This window comes from Schistocerca nitens, chromosome 10, assembly GCF_023898315.1.
Source record: "Schistocerca nitens isolate TAMUIC-IGC-003100 chromosome 10, iqSchNite1.1, whole genome shotgun sequence".
Taxonomy (NCBI): domain Eukaryota; kingdom Metazoa; phylum Arthropoda; class Insecta; order Orthoptera; family Acrididae; genus Schistocerca; species Schistocerca nitens.
Window position 1 is genome coordinate 54,779,974 of NC_064623.1, and position 20,447 is coordinate 54,800,420.

The 20,447-nt window shown below is 46.0% G+C and overlaps 1 protein-coding gene across 1 annotated transcript in view; it reads right to left on the bottom strand.

The window, feature by feature from the left end:
• LOC126209860 (cytochrome P450 4C1-like) overlaps window positions 1–20,447 on the bottom strand; it is a 120,839-nt gene that overhangs the window by 77,397 nt on the left and 22,995 nt on the right. Inside the window, exons 3-4 of the mRNA XM_049938986.1 lie at window positions 6,012–6,261; window positions 795–996 (exon numbers count right to left, since the gene is read on the bottom strand). Coding sequence (XP_049794943.1) covers window positions 795–996; window positions 6,012–6,261 — 452 coding nt within the window. The remainder of the gene's footprint in view (window positions 1–794; window positions 997–6,011; window positions 6,262–20,447) is intronic.

Below are 20,447 nucleotides of genomic sequence, written 5' to 3' on the forward strand. Positions count from 1 at the left end.
GGATGATGTCGTCCAGGATACCGAGCAGCATACATAGCACACGCCCGTTGGGCATTTTGATCACAATAGCCATACATCAACACGATATCGACCTTTTCCGGAATTGGTAAACGGTCCATTTTAACAAGGATAATGTATCACGAAGCAAATACCGTCCGCACTGGCGGAATGTTACGTGATGCCACGTAGTTATACGTTTGTGACTATTACAGCGCCGTCTATCGCAAAGCGAAAAAAGTGGTCCAACTAAAACATTCATATTTCTTTACGTACTACACTAATATGTAATAAAAATGGCGGTTCCTATTTTAAAAAAGCGCAGTCGATATCCGTTTGACCTATGGCAGCGCCATCTAGCAGGCCAACCATAGCGCCATCCTGGTTTCCCCCTTCAAGCTAGACGAGTTTCGTTCTATGCAGTTTTTTCGTTTAATGCTTATTTCTTGAGATATTTGGCCCGGTCACTATCAATGGACCACCCTGTATGCTCCAAAATCCTGCTATATATCGGGTCTGTAATTTAGTGGATTAGTTCTACTACCTTTCTCGAATATTGGTGTGACTTGTGTACCTCTCCAATCTTTGGAGATTGATCTTTCGTCGAGGGAGCGGTTAAATATGATTGTTAAGTACAGAGGTATTACACCAGCATACTCAGAAAGGAACCTAATTGGTAGAAGGTCTGGACCGGAAGACTTTCTTTTATTAAGTGATTTACGTTGCTTCACTACTTCAGAGCACCTTAGAGTGGCTGCCGATAGAGGATGCAACTTAAGGTAGGCTGGTTGACTCACCTCGGAGTGGAACGTGTGGCTGACGTGTTTCCGGTGTGTCTTCCACCGGTCACCGCTTGTGGCGAGTATCCCATCACCGGCGAAGACCCGCATGGCGTGCGTGGTGAAGGGGTCGCGGTCCACCATCTTGGACGTCAGCAGGATGTGCTGCACATCGTCCGGGTGCGCCACAAGCACCACCAGAATTGGACCCAGGTAGAACCTGCCACCAGCATAACAAGGGTACCCTCATCATCGTTTCTTGGTGTGGCTGAAAAACCACCCTACACGTTTAATAACTAAAGTCATGTGTAAGACAAAAATTCAAGAAAAAGTCAAGTACACGACGATACGACAGTGAGGAAATTTATCCGATTCTATGTACGAGATACTAAGAATTTTTATGGTGTATGTCTCCATTTAGTGCATTCAGAGAATCTAAAAAGTTTTTGCTGAAACTGAAGATTGTGTGCGTCTGTTCGTGCAGTTCCCTCTCGTCACGCTATATCTCTACATATGCTTTTGGATGGGGTCCGCCTTTAGTAAAACACAATTTTGTTTTTTAACCCATACATGTTTCACTGCAGTTGCAGCGTCTTCAGTAGCCTTTTATTTTATGGCTGTTAAAGATAAAGATTGTTCTTTGCTGTTTTATACATATAACTACTGGTTTTTAAATCGTAATTACATATATTTGAAGAAACACATAAAATTTGAATACATACCTTTTTACTATATGGTGTGGTTTTTCCGTTGTATTGTGTTTCTACAGTGACTCTTTCGTTCCACAGTTTGTCATCTGCAACCACTTACATTTTAAAGTAGATAAATTGCTAAAGTCAAAATTACGATTAGCAAATTGTTATTTCTGTACCTGAAAGTAATTAATTCTATGTGTGTGTGTGTGTGTGTGTGTGTGTGTGTGTGTGTGTGTGTGTGTGTGTGCCTATTTACATTATGTTTCACTTACGTTTTCTTTGTCCTCATCTTCATCACTGTCAAACACTATATATTGAGCTGTCATTGTCACTGCCACTGTTTCACTGTTTACCAGCTATAAAAACAAACATGGCGGACAGTGGAACAGTTGAAGGTGTAAAAACAAGATGGCTGATAGTGGAACAGCTGAAGGTGTTCCTGGCGGTTGTTCTGAGTCTTTCAGAGGAGTCTGTGCATCTTTTGTGTGTGTGTGTGCGTGTGTGTGTGTGTGAAAGAGAGAGAGAGAGAGAGAGAAGAAGCGAGAGAGAGAGCAGGTTTGAGGACTTTGCGTTATTATTATTACAAGTTGTTTATTTTTGTGTGTGTGTGAAAAGGGAGAGAGAGAGAGAGAGAGAAAGAGAGAGAGAGAGAAAGTGAGTGTGACAGTAGGTCTGGGGAATTTTTTTTTCTTTTTTTGTGTGTGTGGAGGGGTGGTGGTGAGGGGGGGCGTAGGGGGGGGGGGGGTGAGAGCTCTATAGGTTGGTCTTGTCTAATAGTTCTTTATATCTCTATCCACAACAATTTAATGATAGTGATGGAGAATGGGGACGAATAATACTTGGCAAACCACGAGGCAGGCAGATTCGATGAACGAATCATCAACAGTGGAGTGGTACCATCTTTTTTCAAAGAATTTTTCCACATTCTCATCGCAATCATCTAGGAATTGTCTCGAGGAAGTATGTCATCTATACATAAGGATTCGAGCCGTAGAATGCTTTTAACGTTAGCGCCTAGGAACTGAGACCATATGGTTTCCCAAGTCATTACTTTGGGAGTTTGTCTGTGAAGCCAGGTTTTTGACGCTGGAGGAAAAAATTCAGTTTTAGTTTATAGTTATGAAAAGAACCGTTGTTCACTTTTCCCCCTAATTCCGTAAGGCTTCTACTTATCGAAGAGTATTCGATTCTCCATAACTATACCACTGATTTCTGAAGATAAGACCGCATTATTTCTTTCCGAGTGTTGCGTTTATAGCCGGCCACTGCCCCAAGCGTCGCAGTAATCTCACGTACTCAAATCTCCATACAGGATGTGAGCCGTGCTGCGGCTCGCGTTGGTGCTGTTTGTAGGTTTCTGCCCTCTGTTGGAGGACAGACGGTATGGTTTAGTTGGCATGGTTGTGGTTGTTTGTTTTCTTCTCCTATTGACTGTCGCCACTCGGTTTCGTAAGCGTTGTCTGTCCGCTACATCTACATCTACATCTACATTTATACTCCGCAAGCCACCCAACGGTGTGTGGCGGAGGGCACTTCACGTGCCACGGTCATTACCTCCCTTTTCTGTTCCAGTCGCGTATGGTTCGCAGGAAGAACGATTGTCTGAAAGCCTCCGTACGCGCTCGAATCTCTGTGATCTTACATTCGTGATCTTCTCGGGAGGTATAAGTAGGGGGAAGCAATATATTCGATACCTCATCCAGAAACGCATCCTCTCGAAACCTGGCGAGCAAGCTACACCGCGATGCAGAGCGCCTGTCTTGCAGAGTCTGCCACTTGAGTTTATTAAACATCTCCGTAACGCTATCACGGTTACCAAATAACCCTGTGACGAAACGCGCCGCTCTTCTTTGGATCTTCTCTATCTCCTCCGTCAACCCGATCTGGTACGGATCCCACACTGATGAGCAATACTCAAGTATAGGTCGAACGAGTGTTTTGTAAGCCACCTCCTTTGTTGATGGACTACATTTTCTAAGGACTCTCGCAATGAATCTCAACCTGGCACCCGCCTTACCAACAATTAATTTTATATGGTCATTCCACTTCAAATCGTTCCGCACGCATACTCCCAGATATTTTACAGAAGTAACTGCTACCAGTGTTTGTTCCGCTATCATATAATCATACAATAAAGGATCCTTCTTTCTATGTATTCGCAATACATTACATTTGTCTATGTTAAGGGTCAGTTGCCACTCCCTGCACCAAGTGACTATCCGCTGCAGATCTTCCTGCATTTCGCTACAATGTTCTAATGCTGCAACTTCTCTGTATACTACAGCATCATCCGCGAAAAGCCGAATGGAACATCCGACACTATCTACTAGGTCATTTATATATATTGTGAAAAGCAATGGTCCCATAACACTCCCCTGTGGCACGCCAGAGGTTACTTTAACGTCTGTAGACGTCTCCCCATTGATAACAACATGCTGTGTTCTGTTTGCTAAAAACTCTTCAATCCAGCCACACAGCTGGTCTGATATTCCGTAGGCTCTTACTTTGTTTATCAGGCGACAGTGCGGAACTGTATCCAACGCCTTCCGGAAGTCAAGGAAAATAGCATCTACCTGGGAGCCTGTATCTAATATTTTCTGGGTCTCATGAACAAATAAAGCGAGTTGGGTCTCACACGATCGCTGTTTCCGGAATCCATGTTGATTCCTACAGAGTAGGTTCTGGGTTTCCAAAAACGACATGATACGCGAGCAGTAGCAGCGGTTATCGATATGTAGTAACTGTTGCCCTATCTTTGGGGCGAAGTCGTTGTTCTTCCGTGTCGTGTCAGTGTGCGAGTTCGGTTAAGGACTCAGGAGGAGCCAGGTCCACGCAGTGTGAGAACACGCCGGCACCGCTGGTGGCACGCATGGACTGCAGGATGGAAGGGCCGTGGTCAGGAGGGTGCACGACCTCGTCGTAAACCGGATCCAGCAAGCTTTAAGATGAGTGCATTTCAATAAAACTAGATAAACCTCCACCATTGTGATATCCTGCGATTCTCCAGTGACTTGGGCTCGTGTTGCTGCTCGTAGTGTCGCCGAGGCGAAGAGCAGCGAGTGGAGTGCTTGGGGAAGGCGGATCTGAGTAGCTTTCCTCGAATATTTACTGCGTTCAACTTGTTACAGTTTTTTAAGTTGAACCAGCGGTAATTTTTCTTCGCTGGTGGCCGCTGACGCCACAGTTACCTGCCCTGTGGGTTAGTGTATGTAACGGTAGTGTACGTTTCCTCGCCTTGCCGCTGCTGTCCTGTAAGGCGTGTGGTTTTGACAGCTCTCTTGATTGTAGGCCGTTTGTGATTCTTCTAGCCTGGTGGTAGCGGGTGGTTCCTTTCTAGTTCCGGGCGCTCTAAACACAGTATTCTGGGGGCGTAGTGCGGACCGCCAGTTCCGGTTTTGGCGTATTGTTCCATCGTTGCATTTGGTATATCGGACGTCAGGCAGCTTCAGCAAGATTATCATTAGCCATTCGTTAGACTGCCACTAGTCTGAGTTACCCTCTTGTGAAGTGAATGCAACTCTTGGCTGCCTATCTAAACGCTCGTGAAAGTGTTTGTTGCTGGACCTTCTCAGAGGTTGATTCCTGGCCGACCGTCTGTGACTGGTCCTTGCATTTTATTATTCTATTATTTATTACCATACCTCCTAATGCCTAAACTAAAGGTCATGTATGTCTAGTTAAGAGTTCCTGTCGCCTTCTGGAATAAATCTAGCACTGTAAGGGTTGTGTTACAAGGTTACCATCGTCTTATTTCATTCGTTTGGTGGTCAGTTGCTTGTTTCTTTTAATTAACCTTTGCTTGTATTTGCCGTTTTCCAGCAGGTTTCTAAATTTTGTGTATAACTGCCATTCCTGGAGTGCAAGGCCTTCAGCCGTGATTGTGGACATTTGCTTTGAAAAAATAACTCGATATTTGTATTTTAGCAGTAACCCTTAAAACCTTATTTACTACCATTCCTGGCGTCTGATGCCTTCTGTTGTGTTTGTGGAGACTTACCTTAATATTTCAATACCTGTAAGTTGCAAACTGCAGTGAGTTCTTAAACAGTTGTTAATTTATTGCCATTCTTGGCGCGTAAGGTCTTCTGCCCAGATCACAGTGGTTTGCTTTTAAAATATTATCTGTTGTGTCAGAATTTAATAGTGATTTGCTAAATTGTAACTCACTGCAAACACTATTACTTACACTGTCGTTTATTCCTTCATTAATAACGTGTGGTACTTTTTTATTTATTATTGAATCTGGAATTACTGGTTTAAAATAAATTGTGTGTAATTGTAAAAGGCAACCAATAGTAACTGATTGCGACCCCCTCCACAATCGTAACCGAATCCTGCCTTCCCTTGAATACCACAAGATTTCAGGGTGGCTCGTAAGTGTGGAATGACTTTTCTAAAAGACAAACTGGCGGACAAATAGAAATCTGACGATGTGGCCCACACTGAGGAAGGCTGTGAATCTGTTACCACCGTGGTCGACTTCTGTCTGTATTCTGTCAATTGGATGATCACTGTCCACACAGAGGCACTAGAAGCTCACCTAGTCAAGTCTCCATACCGGTGGTGCAATTCTCGAAGCTTGTGTAGGGTAACCGGAACCTCGCGGAATTCCAGAATGTTCCCGATGATGGGCAGCGTGGGCGGCCCCGGAACGTCCACACGGGGTCTGGTGACCCATAGCCACCACAGTACCGCCGCCACGCCGGCGCAGCACCACACCGCCAGCTGCACCCACAACCACGACCACCACACCATGGTGCAGCAACCAAGGACGGCTACTGGTAACCAACCTGCAGTCAGAGGCACAGCTGGTCACTCTTCGGCATGGTTCTCATTACTGTGCACAGGCAAGTTCAGTATGGATGGCAACTCCACTACTGGCCATTTAAATTGCTACACCAAGAAGAAATGCAGATGATAAACGGGTATTCATTGGACAAATATATTATACTAGAACTGATATGTGATTACATTTTCACGCCATTTGGGTGCATAGATCCTGAGAAATCAGTACCCAGAACAACCACCTCTGGCCGTAATAACGGCCTTGATACGCCTGGCATTGAGTCAAACAGAGCTTGGATTGTGTGTACAGGTACAGCTGCCCATGCAGCTTCAACACGATACCACAGTTCTTCAAGAGTAGTGACTGGCGTATTGTGATGAGCCAGTTGTTCGGCCACCATTGACCAGATGTTTTCAATTGGTGAGAGATCTGGAGAATGTGCTGGGCCGGGCAGCAGTCGAACATTTTCTGTATCCAGAAAGGCCCGTACGGGACCTGCAACATGCGGTCGTGCATTATCCTGATGAAATGTAGGGTTTCGCAGGGATCGAATGAAGGGTTGAGCCACGGGTCGTAACACATCTTAAATGTAACGTCCACTGTTCAAAGTGCCGTCAATGCGAACAAGAGGTGACCGAGACGTGTAACCAATGGCACTTCATACCATCACACCGGGTGATACGCCAGAATGGCGATGACCAATACACGCTTCCAGTGTGCACTCACCGCGATGTCGCCAAACACGGATGAGATCATCATCATGCTGTAAACAGAACCTGCGTTCATCCGAAAAAATGACGTTTTGCCATTCGTGCACCCAGCGTCCTCGTTGAGTACACCATCGCAGGCGCTCCTGTCTGTGATGCAGCGTCAGCGGTAACAGCAGATGGTTGTTGTCTTGCAAACGTCCCCATCTGTTGTCTCAGGGATCGAGGCGTGCGTGCACGATCGGTTACAGCCATGCGGATAAGATGCCTGTCATCTCGACTGCTAGTGATACGAGGCCGTTGGGATCCAGGACGGCGTTCCGTATTACCCTCCTGAATCCACCGATTCCATATTCTGCCAACAGTCATTGGATCTCGACCAACGCGAGCAGCAATGTCGCGATACGATAAACCGCAATCTCGATAGGCTACAATCCGACGTTTATCAAAGTCGGAAACGTGATGGTACGCATTTCTTCTCCTTACACCAGGCATCACAACAACGTTTCACCAGGCAACGCCGGTCAACTGCTGTCTGAGAAATCGGTTGGAAAGTTTCCTCATGTCAGCACGTTGTAGGTGTCACCACTGGCGCCAACCTTGTGTGAATGCTCTGAAACGCTAATTATTTGCATATCACAGCATCTTCTTCCTGTCGGTTAAATTTCGCGTCTGTAGCACGTCATCTTCGTGGTGTAGCAATTTTAATGGCCAGTAGAGTATCAGATGGCGTTCTACAGCTATTGAGTGCGTAAATAGTTGATGATATAGAAAACACTTTCCTGAATAAAGCCGTCGAGATCACTTAATCCACTGACGTCGGCAGCTCGTCGTCTATTGGCTAGAGTTGCTGCCTCTGGATCACAGGGCCCCAGGTTCGATTCCCAGCTGGGTTGGGGATTTTCTCCGCCCGAAGACTGGGTGTTTGTGTTGTTCTCATCATTTCATGATCATAATCATTTGTGGCAGTGGCTTGAGAGAACTGTGAAAAAAATTGGACTGTGTAACAATTGAGACTATACGGGCGCTGATGACGGCACAGTTGAGCGTCCCACAAACCAAACATCATCATAGTCGTAATCCACTGATGATCCAAAATATCAAAAAATCGCTCTGAGCACTATGGGACTTAACATCTCAGGTCATCAGTCCCCTAGAACTACTTAAACCTAACTAACCTAAGGACATCACACACATCCATGCCCGAGGCAGGATTCGAACCTGCGACCGTAGCGGTCGCGCGGTTCCAGACTGAAGCGCCTACAACCGCTCGGCCACCAGCGGATCCAAACTATCATTTGATTAATAGCATACTGGTCGATTTCTGAAGTTCAGTACAACGGCGATCCTGCATGGCATGGTTTCGTGAGCTATGTCGCACGAAAGGTATAAGACAGTTCTCCTTATACACTAATGAGCCAAACAAACTGACACCCCTGCCAAATATCGTGTACGATCCCCGCGAGCAAGGAGAAGTGCCACAACACAACTTGGCACGGACCCGACTAATTTCTGGAGTAGTGCTGGAGGGAACTGACACCATGAATCCAGCGGGGCTGTCCATAAGAGTGCGACGGGATCCATATCTCTTCTGAACAGTGCGTTGCAACGCACCCCAGATATGTTCAACAATGTTCATGACTGGGGAGTTTGGTTGCCATCGGAGATGTTTAAAGTCAGAAGAGTGTTTCTGGAGCCACTCTGTAGCAATTCTGCACGTGTGTGGTGCCGCATTGTCCTGCTGGAATTGCTGAAGTCTGTCGGAATGCACAGTGGATATGAATGAATGAAGGGATCAGACAGGATGCTTACGTACGTGTCACCAGTCACAGTCGTATATAGACGTATCAGAGATCCCATATCACACCAAACATTCGGCTCCGAGAGCCCGTATCGATGAAGTTTCGTTAAATGATTCGCACACTTACATTTGTAGATGGCCCAGCACTGAAATCTGCCGCAACTTGTGGAAGGGTTGCACTTCTGTCACGTTGAACGATTCTTTTCAGTCGTCGTTGGTCCCGTTCTTGCAGGATCTTTTTCCGGTCGCAACGATGTCGGAAATTTGATGTTTTACCGGATTCCTGATATTCACGGTACACTCATACGGGACGATCCCCACTTCAGCGGTACCTCGGAGATGCTGTGTCCGATCGCTCGTGCGCCGATTATAACACCACGTTCAAACTCACTTAAATCTTGATAACCTGCCATTTTAGCAGCAGTAACCCATCTAAGAACAGCGCCTGACACTTGTTGTCTTATATAGGCGTTGGCGACCACAGTGCCTTTTTCTTTCTGTTTACGTATCTGTGTACTTGAATAAGCATGCCTATACCAGTTTCTTTGGTGCTTCAGTGTATTATGGGCCGGTGGTTTGTGGCCATTAAGCTGGCACACGGCAGCGTCGCAAATAAATTCCATCAGGTTCAGATCAGGCGATTTTGTGGCCAAGATGTCAATGTAAGTTGACAACCACGCTCCTCGAACCACTGCAGCACAATTATTTCGTTGTATCACCAAGGTGTTATCCTACTGGAAGTTGCCATTGCCAATGGAGGAGACACCAAGTGTGAAGAGGGGCAGGTGGTCCACAGTATTGTTCACTTAGTCGACAGCTGTCATGGTGCCTTCGGTTACTACCTCAGGTCCCACGGAAGCCCAGGGGCATGTCCTCCATAGCATGATACTGCACCAATGTCCTGCATCCGAGCAGCCATTCACCTACACTCCTGGAAATGGAAAAAAGAACACATTGACACCGGTGTGTCAGACCCACCATACTTGCTCCGGACACTGCGAGAGGGCTGTACAAGCAATGATCACACGCACGGCACAGCGGACACACCAGGAACCGCGGTGTTGGCCGTCGAATGGCGCTAGCTGCGCAGCATTTGTGCACCGCCGCCGTCAGTGGCAGCCAGTTTGCCGTGGTATACGGAGCTCCATCGCAGTCTTTAACACTGGTAGCATGCCGCGACAGCGTGGACGTGAACCGTATGTGCAGTTGACGGACTTTGAGCGAGGGCGTATAGTGAGCATGCGGGAGGCCGGGTGGACGTACCGCCGAATTGCTCAACACGTGGGGCGTGAGGTCTCCACAGTACATCGATGTTGTCGCCAGTGGTCGGCGGAAGGTGCACGTGCCCGTCGACCTGGGACCGGACCGCAGCGACGCACGGATGCACGCCAAGACCGTAGGATCCTACGCAGTGCCGTAGGGGACCGCACCGCCACTTCCCAGCAAATTAGGGACACTGTTGCTCCTGGGGTATCGGCGAGGACCATTCGCAACCGTCTCCATGAAGCTGGGCTACGGTCCCGCACACCGTTAGGCCGTCTTCCGCTCACGCCCCAACATCGTGCAGCCCGCCTCCAGTGGTGTCGTGACAGGCGTGAATGGAGGGACGAATGGAGACGTGTCGTCTTCAGCGATGAGAGTCGCTTCTGCCTTGGTGCCAATGATGGTCGTATGCGTGTTTGGCGCCGTGCAGGTGAGCGCCACAATCAGGACTGCATACGACCGAGGCACACAGGGCCAACACCCGGCATCATGGTGTGGGGAGCGATCTCCTACACTGGCCGTACACCGCTGGTGATCGTCGAGGGGACACTGAATAGTGCACGGTACATCCAAACCGTCATCGAACCCATCGTTCTACCATTCCTAGACCGGCAAGGGAACTTGCTGTTCCAACAGGACAATGCACGTCCGCATGTATCCCGTGCCACCCAACGTGCTCTAGAAGGTGTAAGTCAACTACCCTGGCCAGCAAGATCTCCGGATCTGTCCCCCATTGAGCATGTTTGGGACTGGATGAAGCGTCGTCTCACGCGGTCTGCACTTCCAGCACGAACGCTGGTCCAACTGAGGCGCCAGGTGGAAATGGCATGGCAAGCCGTTCCACAGGACTACATCCAGCATCTCTACGATCGTCTCCATGGGAGAATAGCAGCCTGCATTGCTGCGAAAGGTGGATATACACTGTACTAGTGCCGACATTGTGCATGCTCTGTTGCCTGTGTCTATGTGCCTGTGGTTCTGTCAGTGTGATCATGTGATGTATCTGACCCCAGGAATGTGTCAATAAAGTTTCCCCTTCCTGGGACAATGAATTCACGGTGTTCTTATTTCAATTTCCAGGAGTGTATATGGCGGCATACCTTGGCACAACCATTAACCCTGTGTAACAACAAACCTGATCCATCCAATCAGACGAGGTCACGATCATCTCGTGGCCACTGGAATCGAAGCTGGCGATCTCATTAGTATATCAACGGAAAATCTGGGCGACATGGCATTCGGCGTTGAAAAGGTAAGTGTTGTACCACTAACCAATCAAAATACAAAATGATTTTTCAGTACTTGATTGATCACAACGATTCGCTAATTTCCGTCAATATAAGATCGTATTCATCTCAAATTGCACTCGACAGTTTACATACCTCAAGTATTTACATTATTTGCAGTTACTCGCATTATTTACATTTTTAAAAGTATTTACATTATTTATAGTTATCATCATCATTTTTCTTTGGCAGTGACAACAATTGACTGTATTCACCTATCATGAAGTCTCAAACGTTTGTTGTCTTGTGCAGATAAAGCAAGTTTATGTTGTCTAATAAAAAGGAACAACGTATTGTTTATGCTGAATCACGTACTACACGATCCCCAGTACTCATCGGTGTCAAGTCCTTTTGCTTACAAGTGTTTCACGCCTTTTCCTCCAAGCATTACGCGTTGCGTCTCTGTTACGTGATTTTACATTCTTGTTCTCAGCTCTATGAATTGATTAATTATTTTTCCTGACAACTCATCTTTCATGAAACCTACAACCGACTCTCTTTCTTTTTGGCACGTGGAACGTTGTAAATGCCGTTATCTGGGTAACCTAGAGTGTTAGCAAATCAACAAACAACATTTTTAATCACATCATAAATATTTAATGTGCTTACATGGTATATTAGTCTATCAGTGTAACATACTTCAACAGTTTTGGCTCAGTTTTCTTCAATATATTGCTGTAACGAATATATATAACCAGTGTGTTAGAAATATCTAAAATAGTCATTCTTACAACTACAATTTTAAATGTGCTTAATTCAACTGCAGCCATATTTTCATCAAATGCGACACTTCTCGTGAAATTCGGTTTTGGAATCAGAACAGCAGCTCTGTATTTAGCTTCTTAAATCGTTACTGGCTTTACGTCTTTCATTTTCCGCACATTTTGTGTAGCTTTGACGAAAACACTACTATTAATGAGTTTGAAGGTTTTTTTTTCGAAATCGTTCTTTGCGTACACATGTTTCTTAGTATTAATATCATTATAGACATACATCCAGGCTTATTGTCGGAATGAACACATATGGTGAATTTTGTGCAGAATGAGATTATCCTTAACTTACTGTTTTAAATTTCCATAGTGAATTGCATAATTTTTCTTACTAAACAAATTGGAAGCGAACTTTTTGCATTGCCCAGGTTATTGATGCTTTGTTATGGTACAATTTTCTCCGACATAGTGCTAGACCAGAGTGAAGTTTATGTAAATCTTCTAGGTATTCAAGATCTACTTCTAAAATGTAACCCACTTCTGAATCATCAGGTACACTCAATTTACATCAAAACCCTCGACAGGCTTCCACTCAAAATCATGAAGTGGCAGCCATTGCAACTTGGGCCACCTGTACTGACTGATGACAGCTGGGTACGTAACGTGAGACTCACATCCTGTTCATCATAGGGAGCCATGAACCTTTTGTTTGCAACTGCATGTCTTTACGAGCACTGAACAGGACCACCTGTGATGTTATGCTCAACAAACTGTAAATGCTCAAAGTCGGTAATAAGTTCCAATTTTAGTTTAGTGCTTTTGAACACTACACACCACGCCAAGTCGGATGAGGTCACAGCCAGGGCTGTTTTGAACATTCCAAGACACTCGTGCAGAAATATGCAAACACATCACTCAGAAGCAATAAGTCGGTCTTCAAATATAAGTTGGAGAGATCTGCTACTGTCTTGCATTCAAATAAACTCCACATATCGCACGCTTTTTGCTAATCCTGTTTTTTGATGTTGCACTGGTCAGCAAGCTTTTGAAGGCCTCAAGCGGCGGTAATCGTTCCTACAACTAAACGGATTCGCCAGTTACATGCTGGTGGGGAAATATGCCTTTCTTGTTGACCAAACACACTACTGGCCATTAAAATTGCTACACCAAGAAGAAATGCAGATGATAAACGGGTATTCATTGGACAAATATACTAGAACTGACATGTGATTACATTTTCGCGCAATTTGGGTGCATAGAACCTGAGAAATCAGTACCCAGAACAACCACCTCTGGCCGTAATAACGGCCTTGATACGCCTACGCATTGAGTCAAACAGAGCTTGGATGGCTTCTAAGGTAGAGCTGCCCATTCAGCTTCAACACGATACCACAGTTCATCAAGAGTAGTGACTGGTGTATTGTGACGAGCCAGTTGCTCGGCCACCATTGTCCAGACGTTTTCAATTGGTGAGAGATCTCGAGAATGTGCTGGCCAGGGCAGCAGTCGAACATTTTCTGTATCCAGAAAGGCCCGTACAGGACCTGCAATATGCGGTTGTGCATTAACCTGCTCAAATGTAGGGTTTCGCAGGGATCGATTGAAGGGTAGAGCCACAGGTCGTAACACATCTTGTTCAAAGTGCCGTCAATGCGAACAAGAGGTGACCGAGATGTGTAACCAGTGGCACCCCATACCATCACGCCGGGTGATACGCCAGTATGGCGATGACGAGTACACGCTTCCAATGTGAGTCCACCGCGATGTCGCCAAACACGGATGCGACCATCATGATGCTGTAAGCAACCTGCATTCATCCGAAAAAAATGATGTTTTGCCATTCGTGCACTCTGGTTCGTCGTCGAGTACACCATTGCAGGCGCTCCTGTCTCTGATGCAGCGTCAAGGGTGGCTTGGATGGCTTCTAAGGTAGAGCTGCCCATTCAGCTTCAACACGATACCACAGTTCATCAAGAGTAGTGACTGGTGTGTTGTGACGAGCCATGGTCTCCGAGCTGATAGTCCATGCTACTGCAAACGTCGTCGAACTGTTCGTACAGATGGTTTTTGTCTTGTAAACGTCCCCATCTGTTGACTCAGGGATCGAGACGTGGCTGCACGATCCGTTACAGCCATGCGGATAAGATGTCTGTCATCTCGACTGCTAGTGATACGAGGCCGTTGGGAGTCAGCACGGCGTTCCGTATTACTCTCCTCAACCCAGCGATTCAATATTCTGCTAACAGTCATTGGACCTCGACCAACGCGAGCAGAAATGTCGCGATACGATAAACCGCAATCGCGATAGGCTACAATCCGACCTTTATGAAAGTCGGAAACGTGATGGTACCCATTTCTCTCCTCACACGAGGCATCGCAACAACGTTTCACCAGACAACGCCGGTCAACTGCTGTTTGTGTATGAGAAATCCTTTGGAAACGTTCCTCATGTCAGCACGTTGTAGGTGTCGCCACCGGCGCCAACCTTGTGTGAATGCTCTGAAAAGCTAATCATTTGCATATCACAGCATCTTCTTCCTGTCGGTTAAAGTTCGCGTCTGTAGCACGTCATCTTGGTGGTGTAGCAATTTTAATGGCCAGTAGTGTAAATCTGCTAGCTGTTGGTAAAATACTCTCTCGTTATTTTCAACTCTTTGGTCTCTAATTTGACGAAACCTACAAAGCGAAGTTTTATGTCTCTGTGATATCCCACTGTAGAAGGTAACTGTCTTATTTGCCATTACGATTTTCAACGAGTTTGAACCATAAATGTAACACATGGTTTCGTCTTATAGTGGAAACAGCTGTCAAGGAAACTAATTGTTCACAGAAAAACTATTAAGAAATATTTTGCTAACTTCTCTAGTTGTGAGGACTTTATGAAAAGTTGTATTATTGTCGTGGCTTAATGAAGCATAGTTAAACTTCGAGTTTTTGTTCTCATTTATCAGTCGTTAAAATTAGATAATTGTGTTTGTTATCGTATTGCGCATCGCGAGTAGTTTACTGAGAAGCATTTTTATGAAAATTTGTAAGATACCGTCTTGCATTGCACATGGCAAGTATGGCCAAGGAAATCTGATTTTTGACAGTCTCGGTATTATTCCAATAGTGACAGGTTGCAGGACAGACGAGCGTTCCGCGTGCGGAGATGTTCCAGTAAATTTAATTATCATCAAAGCTCCACACATTGTAAGACGCCGTGATTGTCAGAGTGTAATTCTGAGGCTTAATGCCAGTAAACGATTCGGTAAAGCGCTATCTTGTTAATTTTCAACCAGTCTTATCACGAAGTAAGATGCGATAATTTTAATACACTCCTGGAAATTGAAATAAGAACACCGTGAATTCATTGTCCCAGGAAGGGGAAACTTCATTGACACATTCCTGGGGTCAGATACATCACATGATCACACTGACAGAACCACAGGCACATAGACACAGGCAACAGAGCATGCACAATGTCGGCACTAGTACAGTGTATATCCACCTTTCGCAGCAATGCAGGCTGCTATTCTCCCATGGAGACGATAGTAGAGATGCTGGATGTAGTCCTATGGAACGGCTTGCCATGCCATTTCCACCTGGCGCCTCAGTTGGACCAGCGTTCGTGCTGGACGTGCAGACCGCGTGAGACGACGCTTCATCCAGTCCCAAACATGCTCAATGGGGGACAGATCCGGAGATCTTGCTGGCCAGGGTAGTTGACTTACACCTTCTAGAGCACGTTGGGTGGCACGGGATACATGCGGACGTGCATTGTCCTGTTGGAACAGCAAGTTCCCTTGCCGGTCTAGGAATGGTAGAACGATGGGTTCGATGACGGTTTGGATGTACCGTGCACTATTCAGTGTCCCCTCGACGATCACCAGTGGTGTACGGCCAGTGTAGGAGATCGCTCCCCACACCATGATGCCGGGTGTTGGCCCTGTGTGCCTCGGTCGTATGCAGTCCTGATTGTGGCGCTCACCTGCACGGCGCCAAACACCCATACGACCATCATTGGCACCAAGGCAGAAGCGACTCTCATCGCTGAAGACGACACGTCTCCATTCGTCCCTCCATTCACGCCTGTCGCGACACCACTGGAGGCGGGCTGCACGATGTTGGGGCGTGAGCGGAAGACGGCCTAACGGTGTGCGGTACCGTAGCCCAGCTTCATGGAGACGGTTGCGAATGGTCCTCGCCGATACCCCAGGAGCAACAGTGTCCCTAATTTGCTGGGAAGTGGCGGTGCGGTCCCCTACGGCACTGCGTAGGATCCTACGGTCTTGGCGTGCATCCGTGCGTCCCTGCGGTCCGGTCCCAGGTCGACGGGCACGTGCACCTTCCGCCGACCACTGGCGACAACATCGATGTACTGTGGAGACCTCAAGCCCCACGTGTTGAGCAATTCGGCGGTACGTCCACCCGGCCTCCCGCATGCCCACTATACGCCCTCGCTCAAAGTCCGTCAACTGCACATACGGTTCACGTCCACGCTGTCGCGGCATGCTACCAGTGTTAAAGACTGCGATGGAGCTCCGTATGCCACGGCAAACTGGCTGACACTGACGGCGGCGGTGCACAAATGCTGCGCAGCTAGCGCCATTCGACGGCCAACACCGCGGTTCCTGGTGCGTCCGCTGTGCCGTGCGTGTGATCATTGCTTGTACAGCCCTCTCGCAGTGTCCGGAGCAAGTATGGTGGGTCTGACACACCGGTGTCAATGTGTTCTTTTTTCCATTTCCAGGAGTGTATTCATTTGCTCTGTAATTACAATATCAGTACTGGTACAGAGATTGGTTGCAAGACTAAAGATAAAGATTAGCTATATTGAGGGCCAATATTTTAATGAATCATTTTGTTTTGCTGTCAGGTGGCATATATAAATCTCACTGAAAACGGATTGCTTTCTCGCAGACGAAGGGTTCAAATGGTTCAAATGGCTCTGAGCACTATGGGACTTAACTTCTGAGGTCATCACTATCCTAGACTTAGAACTACTTACACCTAACCTAACCTAAGGACATCACCCACATCCATGCCCGAGGCAGGATTCGAACCTGCCACCGTAGCGGTCTCGCGGTTCCAGACTGAAGCACCTAGAACCGCTCGGCCACAACGGCCGGCTCTCGCAGACGAATTGTTTGATATACCGTCTGGTCTGTATTCCACATCGTGAGGCGTTGAGCTATACATTATTTCCATTCAAAATTAAATTTTAACACAGCTCTGTTGCCCTGCACTGAAATTTACATATTTCGATATCAAGAGAATCTTTATATGTTTCTCAGATTCCGACCAGGCCCTTACAAACACGTGTTTAAACAAATACGAACACGTTTCAACTGTAACAGATTTAGCAGATGGCTTAAATTTTACCGTATTTGCTGCAATCACAGAAACATGGAGTTGATTTATTTTGAGTGTTTCTTCCATTTGTTCGCTAATGTTCATGATTATAAAAAGTCCAGCGCAATTCGTTAGATTGTCAAACACAATGGGTACCGTGAAATTAATTCTATAATTTCAAATGGCTCTGAGCACTATGGGACTCAACTGCTGTGGTCATCAGTCCCCTAGAACTTAGAACTACTTAAACCTAACTAACCTAAGGACATCACACACATCCATGCCCGAGGCAGGATTCGAACCTGCGACCGTAGCAGTCGCACGGTTCCGGACAACGCGCCTAGAACCGCGAGACCACCGCGGCCGGCTAATTCTATAATTTACAGTTATGAAGTGCAGCACCACGAAATCTGCCTGTAAAGGTGGCAATGACCTCTTCGCTTCTCTTTTGTTTGCTTGAAGCGCTCTTCACAGATGTGGTACATTTCTGCTGTTCCAAACACATGTTCCTCATCGGCACTAAAGAACGTCTGCTGTTTTACAACAAGTAATTCTTTCTACGCTATTTGGTAAACCATTATATGCAATATACATGCACGACACAAGTGTTTAAATTCTGTATTTTCTTCACTATAACTTCTTCAGGAGTGCTGGTTCTGCAAGGTTCGCAGGAGACCTTCTGTAAAGTTTGGAAGGTAGGAGACGAGGTACTGGCAGAAGTGAAGCTGTGAGGACGGGGCGTGAGTCGTGCTTGGGTAGCTCAGGTGGTAGAGCACTTGCCCGCGAGAAGCAATGGTCCCGAGTTCGAGTCTCGGTCCGGCATACAGTTTTAATCTACCAAGGAGTTTCATATCAACGCATACTATGCTGCAGAGTGAAAATCTCATTCTGACTGAAATGACTTTGCAGCACTTCCAGGGAGGCCATAATATTTTAATTTACTTAAAAAATGCTGTGATTCACACATTGAAAAGCCTTTGACAGATCACAGAGGATGCCAGTTGCCTCTAATTTGTTGTCTAATGAATTAAGGACACTTTCGCTGTAAGTGTGCGGGCCGGGGAGGCCGAGCGGTTCTAGGCGCTACAGTCTGGAACCGCGCGACCGCTACGGTCGCAGGTTCGAATCTTGCCTCGGGCATGGATGTGTGCGATGTCCTTAGGTTAGTTAGGTTTAAGTAGTTCTAAGTTCTAGGGGACTGATGACCTCAGAAGTTAAGTCCCATAGTGCTCAGAGTCATTTGAACTGTAAGTGTAAATAGCCTTCTCAATATCAGAACCCTTAAGAAATCCAAACTGTGACTCTGACAGTATGTTATTTTCATTAAGATGCTTAAGAAGATGCTTGAACATAGCCTTTTCAAAGACTGCATTCGTGGTTCCCTGCAAGAAAGGTCGCAGTTGCTAGTAACTGATCGTGAATTATAGGGTGAAACAGAAGCAATATCTGGCGTTCCCCAAGGAAGTGTTATGGATCCTCTACTGTTCCTGATCTGCATAACTTAAGAGTCCTCAGATGATACTGCCATTTCGCGATTTGTAAAGTCGTCAGATGACTAAAACCACCTGCAAAATGATTTAGACGAGATACATTTATTGCGAGGAAAGTGGCAATTGACTCTAAATAATGAAAAGTGTGAAGTTATCCCCGTGAGTACTAAAACGAACCCGTTAATTTTCGGTTACACGATAAATCAAACACGTCCAAAGGCTGTGAAATCAATCATATACTTAGGGGCTACAATTTCAAACAACTTAAATTGGAATGATGACTTTGATAATGGGGTGGCAGGACATTTACAAGATGCAACATGTCTAATAAAGAGACGGCCTACACCACACTTGTCCGCCCTCTTCTGGAGCACTGCTGTGCGGTGTGGGATCCGTATCAGATAGGATCGATGAAGGACACAGAAAAAGTTGAATGAAATCGGGCTCCGTGTATCACTGCGAAATAGGGGAGGGTGTACCACGAATATGCTATGTGAATTGGGTTGGCAATCCTTTAAACAAAGACGTTTTTCCTTGCGGCAGGATCTTCTCGTAAAATTTCAACTATCAACTTTCTCCTCAGAGTGTGAAAAGATTTTGTTGACACCCACCTACATGCTTATCATCATGGAATAATAGAAGTCAGAGCTCCCACGGAAAGATTTAAGTGTTCTTTTTTCCCGCTCGCTGTTCGGGAGTGTTCGGTACGGAAATAGTTTGAAGGTGGTTCGATAAACCCTCTGCCACGCACTAAATTGTAAACTGCAGGGTAATCATGTAGATGTAGATCTGAAGCATGTAAAGCCTGTAAATTTAACGTCGCAAAAACGACGGAAAGCACAAAAACGTGCACTTATCTATTTATTTACTGTAAATAACTGCAGATCTAAATAAGTTACGTGATTTAATTTTGTGAAATGCAATTATTATTTCATACACAATATTTCAAAGAAATAGCTGCAGTCAGCATGTGGCCGATTGCAACGATTGTGATACTTTTTTTTTCTTTAGCGAACGACCAATACGAGCTGAACCCATCGCTAAGAGGAGACGCAGTAGCCGAATACTTACGACTAGTATTCGGCCATTTATTCATTTGCAACTTGCTACAGCGTCCCTGAGATTGCCGATCGTCACGAAGCGTTTTGCAAACTTGAACGCAAGCGCGGAACCTTTAGTGATCTGGCCACAGTCCCCAAGCTATGATTCCGTTTCCCCCATAAATAACAGACACCGGGCCCGCAAAACTGATGGTGATATTGGAAGGTGTAATGTTTTATAAACTTCAGAGCATTTTTCTAGCAGTTTGGCCTCTAACAAAGATCCATCCACCATCAACAATGGCCGTCTGCTCCAGTTAATTTTAACACTTTTCTTTCCAGTGATTAATTTCAATTTCTATTTAGTCAAATTTTCTTGCGTTAGCAGATGAGTCAGATTCAGAGCATTGTGTCAAACGATGAACCGTATGAACCGTCTTATTTGTAATGTCTGAAGATCTGTGAACGTCTTCCTAACAGTGAAGCTACTGTTTATGATCAAATTGTACATTTCGCACGCTACATTTGTAAAATAAACCCGCTTAAATTTTCTTACGTG